General features: G+C 36.8%; 1 protein-coding gene across 2 annotated transcripts in view; it reads right to left on the minus strand.

Annotated features, from left to right (window-relative positions):
• LOC128208936 (neuropeptide prohormone-4-like) overlaps window positions 1-18,282 on the minus strand; it is a 48,543-nt gene extending 30,261 nt beyond the window's left edge. The window contains exons 1-2 of one of the 2 annotated variants that reach the window (XM_052912659.1): window positions 18,106-18,282; window positions 5,496-5,643 (exon numbers count right to left, since the gene is read on the minus strand). In XM_052912659.1, coding sequence (XP_052768619.1) covers window positions 5,496-5,643 — 148 coding nt within the window. In that variant the 5' untranslated portion in view covers window positions 18,106-18,282. Of the gene's footprint in view, window positions 1-5,495; window positions 5,644-17,898 lie in introns of both variants that reach the window. The other variant, XM_052912657.1, reaches the window with a different exon arrangement.
• Between the last annotated feature and the right edge of the window lie 548 nt (window positions 18,283-18,830).

The following is an 18,830-nucleotide window of genomic DNA, read 5'->3' on the forward strand; positions in this document are numbered from 1 at the left end:
AAGGTATAAGATACGTAGTTCGCTTCTATTGCTGTATACATGTTGTTGTATATGTATAGGGTTTAAATTTCTCTCGCAAACTGGCATAACGAGCGTTAATTGTTGATACCAAACTAGTTTCAGTTTTGGTTTCAAGGGTTTCCGCGGTTTGGAAACCTGTTTCGAAAATTTTGCTTGAAGTAACAAATGCATGGTTTGTGTACAGATTCATCAACATGATAGAACTTGTGCATGTAGCCATACTTTCTAAATGTCTTCAAAGCAATAATACGGCAGATGGTCCGCCATGTTGTTTTGTCAAAGTGAGCTAGTTTTCGGATGAAACAAACCAACGAAACTGCCTCCGGACGGCGTTTCGATAGTTTCAAAAACCAGTTTCGGTTTTCGTAAAACAACCGATAAAACTGGTTCCCATTTTATATGAAACTGTCACAACAAATACACAGTTCGTTAATCCAATATAAAAGCATAACTTGTTTATTACCAACAAAAACGCCCAAAGTGTCGTCTGCACGACAATTCTCCTGTACAGTTCATGTAACGTGGTTGTCAAGTTTATTTTCAGTCTTCCATTACTTAACTACCCAATACAAACACACATGAATGGATTCTCGTTAACGAATATTTCGTTTTCTGAAACATTAATCAATATAAAAGTCTCCGAACATTATTTTGTAAAAATATAAGCTCAGTATCGTCAAAAATAAGTTTGCTCTCACATTTTGTCTGGTATATTTACTCATATTTTTATCATCATATTTTTTTGGTTTTAATCATGGCAACATTCCAACAGATTACTTAAGTTTCAAAGCAAACACTGTGCAGTAGAATTAATCAGAATTAAGCTATTTTCAAAATCATTTTGAATTATTGGTTTATATCTATTCCCGCATATGGTATAAAAAGGTTTTCCTTTCGTATAGGAACTGAATGCAGCATGTATTGTTTAAATGGTTTCAAAGCAAACACAATATAGCATTTCCGAGTACATGTATATAATGCTTAACACTGGAATCATGCATAAAACTAGAACATATTCTACACAGAGCACATTTTACACAGGGCACAATTTACCCCGGACACATTCTACCCAGGACATGGTACACATTCGACCCAGGACACATTCTGCTCAGGACACATATCACAATCTACCCAGGGAACATTCTAACCAGGACACATGACACATTCTACCCAGGACACATGACACATTCTACCCAGACACATGACACATTCTACCCGGACACATTCTACCCGGACACATTCTACCCAAGACACATGACACAATCTACCCAGGACACATTCTACCCAGGACACATTCTACCCCGGACACATTCTACCCCGGACACATTCTATCCAGGACACATTCTACCCAGGACACATTCTACCCCGGACACATTCTATCCAGGACACATTCTACCCCGGACACATTCTACCCCGGACACATTCTATCCAGGACACATTCTACCCAGGACACATTCTACCCAAGACACATGACAAACTACCCGGACACATTCTACCCAGGACACATTCTATCCAGGACACATTCTACCCCGGACACATTCTATCCAGGACACAATCTACCAGGACACATTCTACCCAGGACACATTCTACCCAGGACACATTCTACCCCGGACACATTCTACCCAAGACACATGACAAACTACCCGGACACATTCTACCCAGGACACATTCTACCCAGGACACATTCTACCCAGGACACATTCTACCCAGGACACATTCTACCCAAGACACATGACAAACTACCCGGACACATTCTACCCAGGACACATTCTATCCAGGACACATTCTACCCCGGACACATTCTATCCAGGACACAATCTACCAGGACACATTCTACCCAGGACACATTCTACCCAGGACACATTCTACCCAGGACACATTCTACCCAGGACACATTCTACCCAGGACACATTCTACCCCGGACACATTCTATCCAGGACACATTCTACCCAAGACACATGACAAACTACCCGGACACATTCTACCCAGGACACATGACACAATCTACCCGGACACATTCTACCCAAGACACATGACACAATCTACCCGGACACATTCTACCCAGGACACATGACACATTCTACCGTGGACACATTCTACCCCGGTCACATGACACATTCTACCCAGGACACATTCTACCCCTGACACATGACACATTCTACCCAGGACACATGACACATTCTACCCAGGACACATTCTACCCCTGACACATGACACATTCTACCCAGGACACATTCTTTCCCGGATATACTTTACCGAGATCACATTCTACCCAGGACACAGGACAGATTCTACCCAGGACATATTCTACCCAGGACACACGACACATTCTTCCCGGACTCATTCTACCCAGGACACAAGACACATTCTACCCCGGACACATTCTTCCCTGGATAGATTTTACCGAGGACACATTCTACCCAGGACACAAGACACATTCTACCCAGGACACATTCTACTCCGGACATATTCTGACCAGGACACTATCTTCTTAGGACACATGCCACATTCTGACCAGGACTCATTCTGATCAGGACACAGTCTGATCAGGACACATTCTACCAATGCAATATGCCACATTCTACCCAGGACATGTGACAAATTCTACCGAGGACACATTCTACCCAGCACACATTCTTCCCCGGATATATGTTACCGAGGACACATTCTACCCAGGACACATTCTTCCCAGGACACAAGACACATTCTACCAAGGACACATTCTTCCCTGGATATATTTTACCGAGGACACATTCTACCCCGGACACATGACACAATCTACCCCGGACACATTCTACCCAGGACACAAGACACATTCTACCCCCGACACATTCTTCCCCGGTTATATTTTACCGAGGACACATTCTACCCAGGACACATGACACATTCTACCCGGACACATTCTACCCATGACACAAGACTTATTTCCCCGGGTATATTTTACCGCGGAAAAATTCTACTCAGGTGACATTCTTCCCCGGATATATTTTACCGAAGACACATTCTACCCAGGACACATTCTTCCCCGGATATATTTTACCGAGGACACATTCTACCCAGGACACATTCTTCCCCGGATATATTTTACCGAGGACACATTCTACCCAGGACACATTCTTCCCCGGATATATGTTACCGAGGACACATTCTACCCAGGACACAAGACACATTCTACCCAGGACACATTCTTCCCTGGATATATTTTACCGAGGACACATTCTACTTCGGACACATGACACAATCTACCCCGGACACATTCTACCCAGGACACAAGACACATTCTACCCCGGACACATTCTTCCCCGGTTATATTTTTCGAGGACACATTCTACCCAGACACATTCTACCCATGACACAAGACTTATTTCCCCGGATATATTTTACCGCGGACAAATTCTACTCAGGACACATTCTTCCCCGGATATATTTTACCGAAGACACATTCTACCCAGGACACATTCTTCCCCGGATATATTTTACCGAGGACACATTCTACCCAGGACACATTCTTCCCCGGATATATTTTACCGAGGACACATTCTACCCAGGACACATTCTTCCCGGGATATATGTTACCGAGGACACATTCTACCCAGGACACAAGACACATTCTACCCAGGACACATTCTACTCCGGACATATTCTGACCAGGACACTATCTTCTTAGGACACATGCCACATTCTGACCAGGACTCATTCTGATCAGGACACAGTCTGATCAGGACACATTCTACCAATGCCATATGCCACATTCTACCCAGGACATGTGACAAATTCTACCGAGAACATATTCTACCAAGAACAGACATACTTAATTGTACTTTTTCGTCTTGCCATGAGATAATGCGTATTTCCATTGTCGTCATAAGAAGGAGAATGCGTCTGACAATAACATTGTCTCTTGAACAATAGTGATATTGATATAAGTTTACTAATTAATCAAAATTGCTCACAACTCCGGAATAATCCGATTTCTCGGAAAAGTTCTGAAGGCATCGATGGGATAGGAAGTTTCTATGATTTTTACCCTGAAGTGTAAATTAAACTTAATGCAACGAGAATATTGTGTAAAGCATCTAGTGAACCATGTTCTTTGTAGCAATATTGCTTTTATTCCTGCCAATAATGGTAATGGTTCCCGACAGCCAAGACTAAGAAGTTTAAATTTCAAACGATATATTTAATGCCATGTTTTTTCAACTTGATTGATCACAAAGAGTAAAATAAATGTATTTGGAATTAATTAAACATAGGAGTCAGAATTGCAAAGCAATGCTGTTTAATGCAGCCACAAGGGGGCCTTTGTCTTTGGTGTTTAGGTTGTGCACCGGAGAATAAAAGCAAGATACATTGCTGAAAATACATGTTTTACCGGAGATCAAACAGCGAAGGATGCTTGGTAAACCAAACAATTACACACATGGGTACTTCTGGTTTAGCCACGTCCATTAGCGACTATTGTTTTATACAAAGTTATTCTGATTAAAGCGTAGAGAGCAATTTCCCTACAGAAAACGAATCAGATTTATTGATACAAAATACCAAATAAGGAAAGACATAGAGGCACATTATTTTATTGTTGGTCTACGGAGAATGGACAGATTCGTCGTTTCATGGGACCAAAAGTCTACGCACATTTGTCAATCAACTCTGAAATGTTATTGCCATTATGGGCTAGGTCAGATGGAGAAAAAGTCAAAACTGTCATATCAAAATTGTTTTCCGGATATATTATATCTTATGAAGAAAAACGTCACTGAATGATCACACTTCCAATTCCCTTAAAAGCGACTGTTATACACATTAGGGCAGCTTAATATGTATTAAGCAAGATTACTCTTTCATTTGAGATGACCGTTGGTTTTTGGCATTAACTCAAGAGATGAAGTCGATCAATGACACTCGAAATATGTAGTAACGGCTTACAATAAGTTACCTCTGTTTGCAAATAGACTTAGCATTTCAAGGTTTTGATCGTGCTGCTTTCTCCACCTTATACCGCCAGGTAAAATTTAAATTACAATACATATTAAACAATTATACATATAAAAAACAACGCTTGCCATCGTCAGCGATTTGGCGTATACCTTTAGACGGGCTAATTTCCCTGCATGTAGTTTTAATTGATTTCACTTCAACCGGCCAATTAACTAGTAGCTTTAATTTATGATGGCAAGAATTGCTACGCGACACATCCTTCAAAAAAACTGACCGCCCGAAACCACTGTCAATGCGGTATAAACTGACTGTCTGTTCGGGGCAAAATTGCTTGGCATTTGTTCATTTACAAGCACGTCTTGCAACGTTTATTCGCAATCAGATAAACAATCAATGCAGACTTTCGATGACTATGATGATGTCAATGAAAATGCAGTTATGTTAGAAATACGACACAATATCATAATCCTGGGATCTACAGTTATCGTTGGAACAACACAATGATACATACGACCACAATAACGTTCGTACTGACCTACGCATGTTTTGTCGTTTCGTTTGTCAAGTATGAATGGTCTGCGTATCTGTCGGAGTCTCGAGAAGTCCACACTTAATCCATATGTACACGCACTGAACACAGTCAACATGAGCACCACCCCCTGTGTCCGCCCAACCTGCCGCATCTGAAGAATAAACGCAAATGTCTTACAATTACACACGAAACTACATAGTTTACATGACAACTGGAACTTGAGAATCATTGAACATTACTTAGAAGTACCATTCATGCTTCCGCCAAGGGACGTTGACGGTGTTGTACATAATATACTGTACAATTTCCAATCCAACCGATTGACCAACTTTCTTGATAAATCTAGGGAGTAGGAAGCATCACGTACTATACAGGGGCCAATATCACACCATACTAAAACTGCCACCAATACGACAGGCAGTTACTACATACACACACCCAAATTGATCTATGGGCAACTATGAAGCGAATATACATGAGATCAACAAGGTCTTCATCATAGTCCTTCATATTGGAAACCTGGTCCGAATATCATTAATTTAAGGAAGGTCATTAATTGTGCATGCAATAGTTGGGTACAACTCTGAGCAATGTCTCAAGTACAGTATTGCTCTAGATTGATTTTTACTTAAGACTATTGACTAAATAGTGTTATCAAGACCTAGGAGGGAATTCTTTCGAAAAATAAACATATTTAGAAATAGTTATAGTATTTTGAATCATACCATGATTTTATGTAGAAAAAATCATTTGTTTGAGACTGAGATTAATACATGACTAAGGTGTTTGCGTAAAGAAGGGGTCAGCGGGATTTATATCAGTTATCAACAGTGCACTACTATTGTGAACATCTCTTCTACATTTCTTAATGAAACCGCTCCCATGTGTCTGTAGAGAAACTAGAACCTGATTCATACCAGCTTCTCTTTAGAGATTAAATAGTTTAATGAAAGCTAGTGTGATATTTCATATAAAATTGCGTTTATGAAAACAACAACAATGAATTAATATAGCGGTTACACTAGACTTTAATTTTTATAACTTGCTAGTTTCAATAAAGCTCGGAAATGTAATATCAAGGCAAAGAAAAAAGTATGTTTAGTATGTTTTAAGCAATTTACCGCATAAATTCCAAATATATTGTTCAAACTATTTTTAAGAGTATATATATTTCATTACCTTCTGTTTTAATATAATTCGTTTTAAAAATATAATGGTTTTGCAGGTTATGCATAATTATAACAACTTAGTTTTCCGCGATAATTTATGACGTAGTTTTACAACTGATTTAACACTTATACACCGCGAATACCGCTGACGCAATTGGTAGCTTACTTATATTGCTGAAGTGGACTCGATAGGTCGCATATTTCCTACCTCTGTATCTTATTTTAAATCTTGATATTCCATAAATAATTAATTAATGCCACAATAGAGACTGGTGTAAAAGGTCAGTTTACTTGTACAATGGTATACAATGGTATTCATATACGAGAAGAGTATTGGGTGAGTATTTCGTTTCGTCAATTGCCGTGTATATTTGAATCCTATACTTTGAAACAGTTAGTTCGGCTTCTGGGCTTGTCTGTTAAGTTGTTAATGCATTAATGTACGTGAAGTTAGCGGCCTAGCGGCCTAGCGGCGTGAAGTTAGCGGCCTAGCGGCGTGAAGTTAGCGGCCTAATATTATATTTTTTTCCAAGCAATTGTTAATGAGTTTTTTTCAAAACAATGATAAGTCAAACGTTTTTTATTCATATAGTTACATAGCGGCCTTAAATTGTTTTCTATTCAGAACATTTTTCTTTACCTTTTATTCGAAAACAATTTTAAATTAACTGTTTTATGCACAAATTATCACTATGAAGCGTTTTTCAACTTTTTTTTAAAAAAGTCGATCAAGCACTTCAGCGACCTAGCGGCCTAGCGGCGTGAAATTAGCGGCCTAGCGGCCTAGCGGCCTAAAATTGAATCCTATTTCACAGCATGTATACATCCATTTTCTCCTAAAACAATGATATATTAACTGTTTTTATGCACACATGAACACATTGAAGCGATTATCAACATTTTTTTTCAAAAACGTCGATAAAGCAGTCAGCTAATTCAAAGCATTAAACATGCCTGTTCTTCTAAAACAATGATGTATTTACTGTTTTTGTGCACAAATTATCACTCTGAAGCGTTTTTCAACTTTTTTTCAAAATCATGTTCTGAATAAAAAAACACAACAATTTAAAGCCGCTATGTAACTGTATGAATAAAAAACTTTGATTTATCATTGTTTAAAAAAAACGCATTAACAATTGCTTGGAAATAGAGAAAAACATTAGGCCGCCAACTTCACGCCGCTAGGCCGCCAGACCGCTATGCCGCTAACTTCACGCCGCTAGGCCGCTAGGCCGCTAACTTCACGCCGCTAGGCCGCCAATTTCACGCCGCTAGGCCGCTAGGCCGCTAGGCCGCTAACTTCACGAACAATATGCATTATTGTTTTCAACTGATGTACATTATAACTGTCAGTGACAAAACGCATATGTGCCTTAAGCGTCTGTTGTAGCATGAACTTTGTTTTCGTACTTTAATGTAATGTTAAAATATTTCCACGTTTAAAGTAAAACATTCCGGCATAATGGGTTATTTATTTTCATTATGTTTTGGTAGTTTTCGATCATGTGAAGTATGACTGTTTAAAATATGCTTTAACGGATCGACATTTTGATAAATGTAATGACAAGTTTAAGGTTTTGCGACTGCCAATTGGTTTCAACCACCAGTGAGTTCTTACTTAATTTTCCCTGACCATTCCAACGCGATATTCCGAACTTTTAGCAATGACGATATTTTGATATTTGATTTATTGTTTCTTACTTATAGCGTTGTGTTTTTTATCGTGATCTCTTTGATCATGATATCTATTTAGGCTTGGCTTTTCCCTGTAGTGTTCATTGTTATATTTTGTTTTCTGTTTGAAGTCCTTAATATAATCACTTTTTGTCTAAGACGCTGTATCACAAATATCATTACATTTAATCGCAGTCATATGTTTGAATAGCTTTTATTATACCCTTTCATGTATAGTGTCTGCTAATGCGTTTTACAATACAGCTATCTAGAAAGCTTTGTTTTTATATACTATAATGGCTTTAATTAAATATGAAAGCAACAGTCTAAGAAAACACTCCATTACAAAAATCAATCAAGCATTTCTCAGTTTTAATTTCGTTGATAAAGTTGTCTAGAAATTGGCTAAGAAAAATCAACCTGATTGTGCAGCCAGAGTCAAAACAGTTCATTTCGCCAAACTCAATCAATGACGTATCTTATTTTATGTTTGTGTTTCTACGGGTCTATTGTAAGATACAACAATTAAAGAACATGACTTACTTCCTATATAGCTTACTTAACTCCACATGAAATATAAATTGGTGAAATAATATGCATTCATGCAAATTTCTTTTACAGCAAAACTTGCAGCACTACATCAGACCCAACAAGGTGACTTCCTGACTAAAAAAGGCTAAAAAAAGTAGACATGTGACAACTAGCTGTGAAAATTATGATATATGGGGGAAAGAAATCAGTTTAAATTTCCTCAGAGTTTCCTAAAAAGATTAATGGCATTTTTTTAAATTGAACTAAAGGACAATTCTAAATATAGGAATTCAATTTTAAACCCGTTTATAATGATGTTTAACGACAGACATCCTTTTTTGTCGTTAATGTTGCACGAACGTTGGTTGCATTTTGTTAGTTCCCATAAGACCAATAACCTGCTCATAGAAATATTATTTCTAATTGTGTTCCTATGCAGATGTATTCATCAATTAAGATTAATTTCTTAAGCACTTATTAATTTCTTGCAATCTAATTAACTGACGTCATTTATTTTAAGACGGAAAAAAGATTGTTTGTACATTCGCAAAAATGATGAATATGTCGTCGCCAGTTTTGTCTCGATGGTATTCATCTGAGACTATTTTATTCTCCATTGTTATGTTTTTAAGTTCTAATTATACGAAAAAGGTAACATTATTTTGTGTTTTCATTTTTGTATGGGCTAATCAAAAGCGAAGATTTTTTTCAATTTTTCTTTTCATTATTTTTACGTAGATCTAATACCTAAATATAGTTTCATAGAGTACATAATGGCAACTGAGGATTTTTCGAATTTACTGTTCATAATTTTCTAACGAAGAAGGATTCTGTCGGATGCACCAACAAGCACCATTTAAGTAAGAGTCCATTTTCGACGATCTGAGCTACGCACAGATCGCCAAAATTGATCTAGCAATATTATTGTTTGTATTACATTACTTAATTCCTCGTTTGTAGGTGGCGTCTTAATTAAATCACTCCTTTTCGGCATATGCCAAATGAGTCAAGGAATGGAAATAATCAAGTACGTATCAAGATTGATATTCCTTTTTGGAAAGTTCCCTCTGTCCCTAACTTTGGCTCAAAGCTTTCATTATTTAGGCTGATTGGATTAAACAAACTTTAAATCACATCCGTTTGACAAACGTGGGTGGAGTGGGTTCAAAGACGGTATTCAAAATTGTTACGAATTTCCATTTCTATTGTGTTTACTAATGAATGCATTAAAGATAACTGTTTTCCCTGCCCTGTGAGACAAAGGCCGAACCTCAAAAGTAAAGACTTGATGTTGAATTTTGACAGAAAATATCAGTTTGCAACAGTTGTATGATATAATTTCCATTGCTGACAATTTGTGATGACGAAATATTCATTTATAAAACATTTAACATATGTTAACTCTTTTGAAAAACACATATTTCTTTAAAATAAATCAATACAAATTACATATTCCATTAACAAACATTCGTACTTTTATCTTGGGTTTCAGAATATTTCTACAGCGTATAAGACTAATCGACCATTTAAAATCGGTCTAAATTTCAGCGACTTTGAAGAATAGGGCAGCATGAAATGGAAAAAATGAATGGCCTCAAAATAAGAATAAATTCATTGTAATTTTTAAATTTGCGGCTGTATATGCCAGTTTTAATGGTCTTTATTATGTAAACTGTTCTTTTCAACACCTTGTTTAAAATCTTAAAACACAAAAAATATTTCTATATTTACGGTATTATTTTTACACCCAAACAAATATAAGAATACAAACTCAAGCATGTATATACATTTCAAATGTTTTAGATTATTTAGTGTTACGAGACAATTTTAAAATATAGTTTAGGCGTGGCATCTGGCCATTATTTTGAAATAAGGATAGACAATTGGAACTGGTCAAGTGCCATTACAACTAAGGTACATTTCTGCGAATATGTCGCTCTGGTTAACGTTTGGTTGTAAATGAACAAATCACATGTGCACTTTATTAATTAAGCGCACAGCCGAGTCGCTTTTTATTTAAATTAAAAGAAATTCCATTAAATTCAATTTGAGCTTTCATGAAGTTGTTTCTTATTTAGCTGCAACGCTTTTATTAAACTGGATATATCGATAATTGATATCATTCATAGCGATACATTGTATTTACTTCTATGTCAAATATGGATACGCCTGTTTTTCTTTAAATTAAATGATAAATAAAAACAACGTCCAACTGCAGTAGGTTAAACAATAAAACCTAAGATAACATGGTGTATTGTTATGCAATGTTAAGTATAGGGGTATGGTGGCACAAAGATAAAGGAAATTGACAAACAGGCCATCAAAACACATCGTCTGTGGGATTCCCTTCCTCGCCTTCAAAAAAATACTTTTCATCAATTGTTTCTAAACAGCTCGTAATTGAATTGTGATTAAGTGGAATTTGTTTGCTTCACTGAAAATTTCTCGCCGCTGATTGCATTCATAATTGTAATATTGTGCGGGCACCATATAAGCGACCATATATTACCAACACGGACGGTTCGGCACCAACGCTTTTCTGTACGTATTATATTGACTCTTTAAAGTTAAAAGCGTACATGGCAACTTTGTGTCGATTGGCATTTCACTTTATATCCCCATAGACTGAAGTGTACTGCCACTCATTTATTATTCATTGTGCTGTTCACTATTTCGGTCTCTGACCACTTGTATAATGATCTCAATTCCAGTACCATTATACAACCTTATACCCTCGATGAATTCCACTGAGGAGTTCGTCTGTCGTTTACAGCACATGAGGATGCCCTACGGCTTGACGACAGTTATATGCTGTAGAAAGGATGTGGGTGTTTTGTGGACAGGTCACCAAAATGAATACACACGTGTATGCACACTTGTTATAACGATTAGGTACACGTGTAAACAGAAATACTCCAAACAATGCAATATATGATTGTATCAGTACATTCTATTAAACAATTCTTGAAACAAGTTTTCTCCTGCTTACTCCACCCACTATGTCATCTTACTCCACCCACTATGTCATACCCCTTGGAGGACAATTCCACATGATATATAAAGGGAAAAGTAATGAGCCGACATCAAGAGGAACTAATTGCTTCTGTGGCTCCATTTTATTACTCTAGAGCTAATGTCAAAACAATCTAATAACAGAAATAGTAATGCTAGTTGCTAGTTTCACTGGTAAACAGCCTTTGCACATCTGAGCACACACAGAAAAGTTGCCTTGATATTTAGATATTGTTTGTGTGGGTACTTTAGTAGTAGTGTTGTGTTCCTCGCACTAACATTGTAGTGGGTTTGAACCGCATAAAGGTTCTATTAAATTCGCTCTCAAACATGCGTAAAAGGAATTAGTTTAAACTCAGTTAATATTGGGCCCCTTGGGGTATAACTTTATGTTATTTGTCTACCAACTTTGCTATTTAAAGAAATTCTCATATGTATACTTGAGTAATTAAATGATAACGACCACTTATTATATATTGGTTCTCTGTCTACTTGTTTTTGTTCTCTGTAGTTTAGCCATTCAAGTCAACAGCTCTATTTCTCTTTTTTGAAATTGTTACTTTAATTGATATCAGTTAAACGTTTACGGTTTTCAAAAGCATGCCATTCTACGTATTCATCATTGAAGTTTTAACACCATAAATTGTCGCTATGGATAAAAACAATACTATTTCCTGTCAACAATATACTTATACTATACAGTATATTAAAGACAGTAAAGTCTTATTTTGTAATTTCGTTCATTTGACTTATTGCCCGTGTTTGTTTCTATTACTTTTAAGTCTGACAACTGTGTCCTACACATGTAGCAAACACAAAAACGTGAAGCAGCAATGGAGATGTTGACAAAAGGTTATGCAGAGGAATCGCCGTGATTATTTTCCATGCGACTATAGATAGCTAGCAGAGAAACCTCCAATATGATTGTCCATGCGACTATAGCCAGTAGTGGAATCTCCGGAATGAGTTTCCATGCGACTATAGCCAGCAGTGGAATCTCCGGAATGATTGTCCATGCGACTATAGCCAGTAGTGGAATCTCCGGAATAGTTTTCCATGCGTCTATAGCCAGCAGTGGAATTTCCGGAATGATTTTCCATGCGACTATAGCCAGAAGTGGAATCTAGGAATGATTTTCAATGCGTCTATAGCCAGCAATGGAATCTCCGGAATGATTTTCCATGCGTCTACAGCCAGCTGTGGAATCCCCGGAATGATTTTCCATGCGTCTACAGCCAGCAGTGGAATCTCCGGAATGAAGTTCCATGCGACTATAGCAAACAGTGGAATCTCCGGAATGATTTTCCATGCGTCTATAGCCAGAAGTGGAATCTCCGGAATGATTTTCCATGCGACTATAGCCAGAAGTGGAATCTACGGAATGATTTTCTGTGCGACTTTGCTAGAAGTGGAATCTCCGGAATGATTTTCCATGCGTCTATAGCCAGCAGTGGAATCTACGGAATGATTTTACATGCGACTATAGCCAGCAGTGGAATCTCTGGAATGAGTTTCTATGCGACTATAGCTAGCAGTGGAATCTCCGGACTATAGCTTGATTATGTACAATTTAAACATAACCCCATTAACTATGTCATGAATTTAATTCAGTTTATACATAGATGTGAAAGCTAAATAATGCTACACATAATTTACTTAATATATACTCTGACAAAACAGTCAATATGAGATTTAATTCACAAACATGCATTTGTGTAATCGTCCAAACTAGTTTATAATGAATATAATCTTTTGTTTTTGTCAAAAATAACACATCCAAGAGTCTAGGAAAAATAACTCTGTCAAATATCCGCTGAACGCTTTGCTGTTACGAGGACTGGTTCAGCATTACCCTAACGTTTCAGTTCTTATTTTAACGACATATTTTGACGATTATTATGAAAACATATGCTGATATTTTCCTTTCCAGAAATTGTTACGTTTCTACTTTGAAGCAATTGTATGGACCTTGAATTTAGCGGTTGAGCTGGCCGTATTAAAAGATTGGTGTGCAATGATATCCCCAACATAAAAAATAGGATATATATACTATACATCCTCCAAATTTCAATTTAGTCATTTAGTGGTTTTATTAAGTCTGTTATTTAGAAACTCGCGCATGTTCGCTGGCTAGTTCACAGGTGTTCGCCCAACACTAAGAAAATTAGCAACTTAATTGTTTAGAAGACGGTAAATATTTTATTTACTATTAAGCTGTTTATAATGTCTGATGAACAAAAATCAATAAAGTCCAGACAATGTTGGGAAACGCAATTATGCTAGCTTTTCTTCGAATCATACGTGTCCTCATTGTTACTGAAAACGCTAAAGAATAATGTTTGATATAGAACAAGACTTGACCACATACGAATGGAGCAACCTGTGATAAAAAATCAAGGTACCTACGCAAGGAAGTGAAACATTGGTAAAAGCCCAGTTATCTTTTATTTATTTGTAATCTTAACATGTTTTATGAACACGTTAATGTCACACATTCAAAGTGATGGCGTTTAAAGTACTACAAGCGTCAGTCATGTTCACAAATCATTCAATTGTTTAACATCTCCCTACAAAAACAATATATAAATCGAATATTTACATACAGTATTCATTATTCAAAATATATACATTGTTAACCGGAATACATGTTGTTGTTTTTTCAATTTCAAACAAGAGGACAACCAAGCTAGGGGAGCGGTTAAGATCTTCTACAGAATCTACACTTCTATGCCTAAAACAACATCCAGAAGCTGAGAGGTGTTTCTAGTTCTCCTTGCAACCATAAAAGTCAATATAATTCGCCTCTACTCACTTTAACTTAATAAAGAAAGTCATAATGTGAAACATGAGCCGCAGTTTAGACGAACGCGTGGGTATAACGTGAAAATGAAATCCACATTCTAAAATAATCATCGAGGCACTGCCCGCATTTCTACATGCTTAATTAGCCAAGTACATTCGTTGACTAAGCAATTTTAGGTTTCGGATAACCAGGTACTGAGATCATATTTAATAACTATTGTTCCTCTAGGTTCTAGGTATGTATCCATCTGAGGTCATGTGCTCAGTTACACAGAGTTCTGCTAAAGCCATGTTTTTTGTTTCTTTTTTTTTGGGGGGGGGTATTCTTAAATTGTTTTTTTTTTAACCCTTGAATACTTTTTTAAACACCTTGAGTCGAGGACGATCAGGGCATCGGAGATCTTTTGGACAAATCCATTTAAATCTATATCCCGCCGCGTCGCGGTCTCTCCGGGCTTGGGAAAATCCCGCCTGTGAGGAATCAACCGCGGTCTAAGCTCTATACCCCCACCCCCCCACCAGAGAAAATCATAGCATTGGTTTATGCAATACCAAAATATTCAGGTTTTGAACAAAAAATCTTATTATTTAAACTTGTAACGATCGCACATCACATCACATACAGTGGGTCTACATAATACATTTCTTGAATAAAAGGGTTTTATCAAATAACATTGTACTTTGTCTACCAAACCCATTCCAAATGATTCCGATTGATTACAATATAAGCTATAACATTTGCCGCAAGGTTACTTCTATTTAATCACCTACAGTATTATTAATTCCACAAAATCTGAACCGGCACGCAATTTTGTGTTAAAACTAAGAAGGAAATAAGATTTAAAATATGTTATTGTACGTTTATAATGTAATACATTTTGAGACTTTCAACAACAGACCTTCATATAACCAATGGTAGTTCTAACCGCTATACACTCGACGGAAGGGGGAGAAGGGGGGAGGGGGTTTCAAGGACTTTGAAATCTAGGGGCCGTTTCAATAAAGGATTTTAGTCGTAACTTCAATTCTCTTAAACCTGTATAAAGACTAACAATACATGCACATCAATTATTTTTATTTACTCAATTTGGTGTTCATTTTCAATGCTGACTCGAGTTCAATTCACTCAAATATGTATTAAAATAATGAAACTATGACACTAAGATAATTTCAACTTACGATAAAAATCTTTATTGAAACGCACCCAGGAGCACAGGTAACGTCATGAAATCAGAAATCACATGTATGTTCTGTGTCAAGTTTCATCGCTGTTCTAAATCATGCATTTCTTTTATTATTTTAATGTAAAATCTGTAATATATTTACATGAGGACAAATTTTGTATATAAGGGACATAAAGTTAGAAATGTCAGGGCTACGCAAACAGTGCAAAACAACATTATCCTGTTCTACCTCAGATTTGTACTTTATTCATAGCGGCGTTTTGTCTCGAATTTAAGTGAAATGATGATGCCAATGTCTAGTATTACACGCGTTCAGAACAAGATCATGTAGCATTGATGTAATTCTGAGCTAATTGGTATTCATTGTATGTTAGTTACAGTATGAAAGAAGATAACTTATTTACGTCTTTTTTTTTAGGAAAATGTAGAATCTCTCATTTTTATTTTAATGACTAATCAAACAACACGCCCTGCCCATATATTCCATAACATCTTGTATTTCAAAGTAGTTCATTATATTGCATTTGAAAGATAACAATATAACTTAATGCATTCAAACGTTTTTGTTGAGGATTTTTGTTTTCATAATCATGTAAGACAAGTTATATATTTATATAGAACTCTGCAGCAAAACCGCACAACTAAACAGGTTCCATATATAGCATGTGCCTACTTACAATTGAACCCTTTGTTGAAACAATAACTAATGATCAGTAATTGTGTTCATACGTATAAATGTCTTGAGATTGATTACTAAGACAATAGCGTATTTTCTGCGAAACTTCAACGTCAGAGCTGGTTTATGTGCCCCATCCATATCCAACCTACAACAACCGTGCCTTACTGGCGATAAACTATGACTTAAGGAAAATCACAAGGGTACTTTTTTAAGGCAGAGTTATGGGCCATGCTGAACATGTGTGTATTGTTTCTGGTAAAAATGTGATGGTCAAGTTTACAATTCGCACAACGATAACAACGACGCTGATATTAACGACCCACGGCTTTGGCGATATATCGTCTTTATTATCGCCGGAGAGCATACCAACTTTAAAATGTAGCATTTATGTCAAACCCAGTAGAGTTAGCAAACGTACATAATTCGGAGCAGATAAAAAGACACACATTTTAATTAATACAACAATGGCTAGACTATGAGTATTGTCTTCCAATTTGCGTGTTTTCTGTAACATATGGCCAGGATTCGTTAATTGCATTATGGTTTATATAATGATATACATGTTTCCATTGTAGTATTGGCAGTCCACTATAGACCTTCGCACTTGCGATAGGTAAAAGCGATCATTGTGTCAAGTTTTACAGTAAATTTATATCGAACGCTTAATTTGTAAACTATTATTAATTGTCTTACCTCCTTGATAGCTTTCGATTTTCAAGGGTATTATTTCTTTTTAATTATGCACCAGTCAATTGTAACAACGCCCCCCCCAGGTCCGGGGAATAGAGGGGGCTTTGACTTTCGATCCAGCCAACCCCGGGTAAAATCCCCGGACTGCGAGGACGAACTGATGGTAAAATCCCCGCCAAATGCCCCAGCACCCCAGGGACCCTAGGTAAGGCCCATTCCCCGCTATATTTTGCACGAAGACAAAGCCACCGCATTCACCCGGCACCTAGGGGACACATGAAAGGTAAAAACACGGCCCTTTTCCCCGGCTATCCCCCCGGACCTGGGGGGGGGGGGGCGTGGTTACAATTGACTGGTGCATTATACTGTTTTCTAAGTCAAATCATGGATAAACACTGAGTGTTATTACAATTAGTCAGTATTGGCCGTATACTTTTAGGGATGCTTCTGAGTGGTTTTGCTAGACAATGTAATAAAAAGAATACTCCATTTGTATATAATATACTTACATTCATTATTTTCAAACATATTCTTGATATAATATTTGTTCATTAACAACAATAAGGCGCAAAACAATGCAAGCATTAAATAATCTTACTACAAACAAATTAATTTACGATTTGTTACTATCAACAATAAGGAAGATAAACGAATTTCGTACATACCGAGGACTTGCAAGAATGGAATATTTCCCCAAGCATTGTGTTGGCTATGTCCATATCTATCCAACTGTAAGTGTCTTGTATTATTTATATTTTTAAAAATGTTAACAAAAAATCCGCCAGAAAAATATAACTGTCCCCTTTAAGAATTAAAAGAATAATAATATTCACACCGATAAAAGTTCACCTTATATTCTACTTTACACTTACTTTTCACTACTTATAAAAATTTCCCTGATATTTCCTTTTATGTTGATTTGACACCCACGATTTAATACGAAATCCCGCCTTTGCGATCTATCGAGAACTTAAGCGCGTGCCGCTAGTGCGTGGAACTATGGGAATTTCCAAGACCGTTCTCCAATCCTGCAAAGTATTGGCGGAAGCCTCACTGTATTGCTGTCACTTTGATAATGGCACTTTGGCGAATTTCATCAAATCGATCAGACCACGTGTTATGAAGAAATCTGATTAATATATGCATTATTAATTACATCAGTGCGTATTTGAGAAATAGTGTAAAACAATGCTTCGGGTGCTCGACAGCCAATAAAAATTAATCAGATAGCGTAACCAATGACTTCAGCGCAGTATTGACGGGTAGTCGAAGAAAAGCTAATATATTATGTCTATGTTCGATAGCGCAACATTCTGCTAGCAGTACGAGTCTTGTTGAAGTATTGACACCTGTCTGCAATAGAAACAGCGGTGAACAGTAACAATCAATTAGCGGTAACCTTCCTTGAGGCAATTCCTTATTTCTGCATTATTAAAATTGATCTGGTGTCATGAGCTTTTCTTCTTTTGAATCTGGAAATTAATACCTTTTCCTCCTATTCACAATATTTTATGGCTGCTTCATTCATGTGACACGAACATGACTTTTATTAAAAATATTAACATTCTAGAAATCAAGAGCTAGATATCATTGTTGT

This window comes from Mya arenaria, chromosome 11, assembly GCF_026914265.1.
Source record: "Mya arenaria isolate MELC-2E11 chromosome 11, ASM2691426v1".
Classification (NCBI taxonomy): Eukaryota; Metazoa; Mollusca; class Bivalvia; order Myida; family Myidae; genus Mya; species Mya arenaria.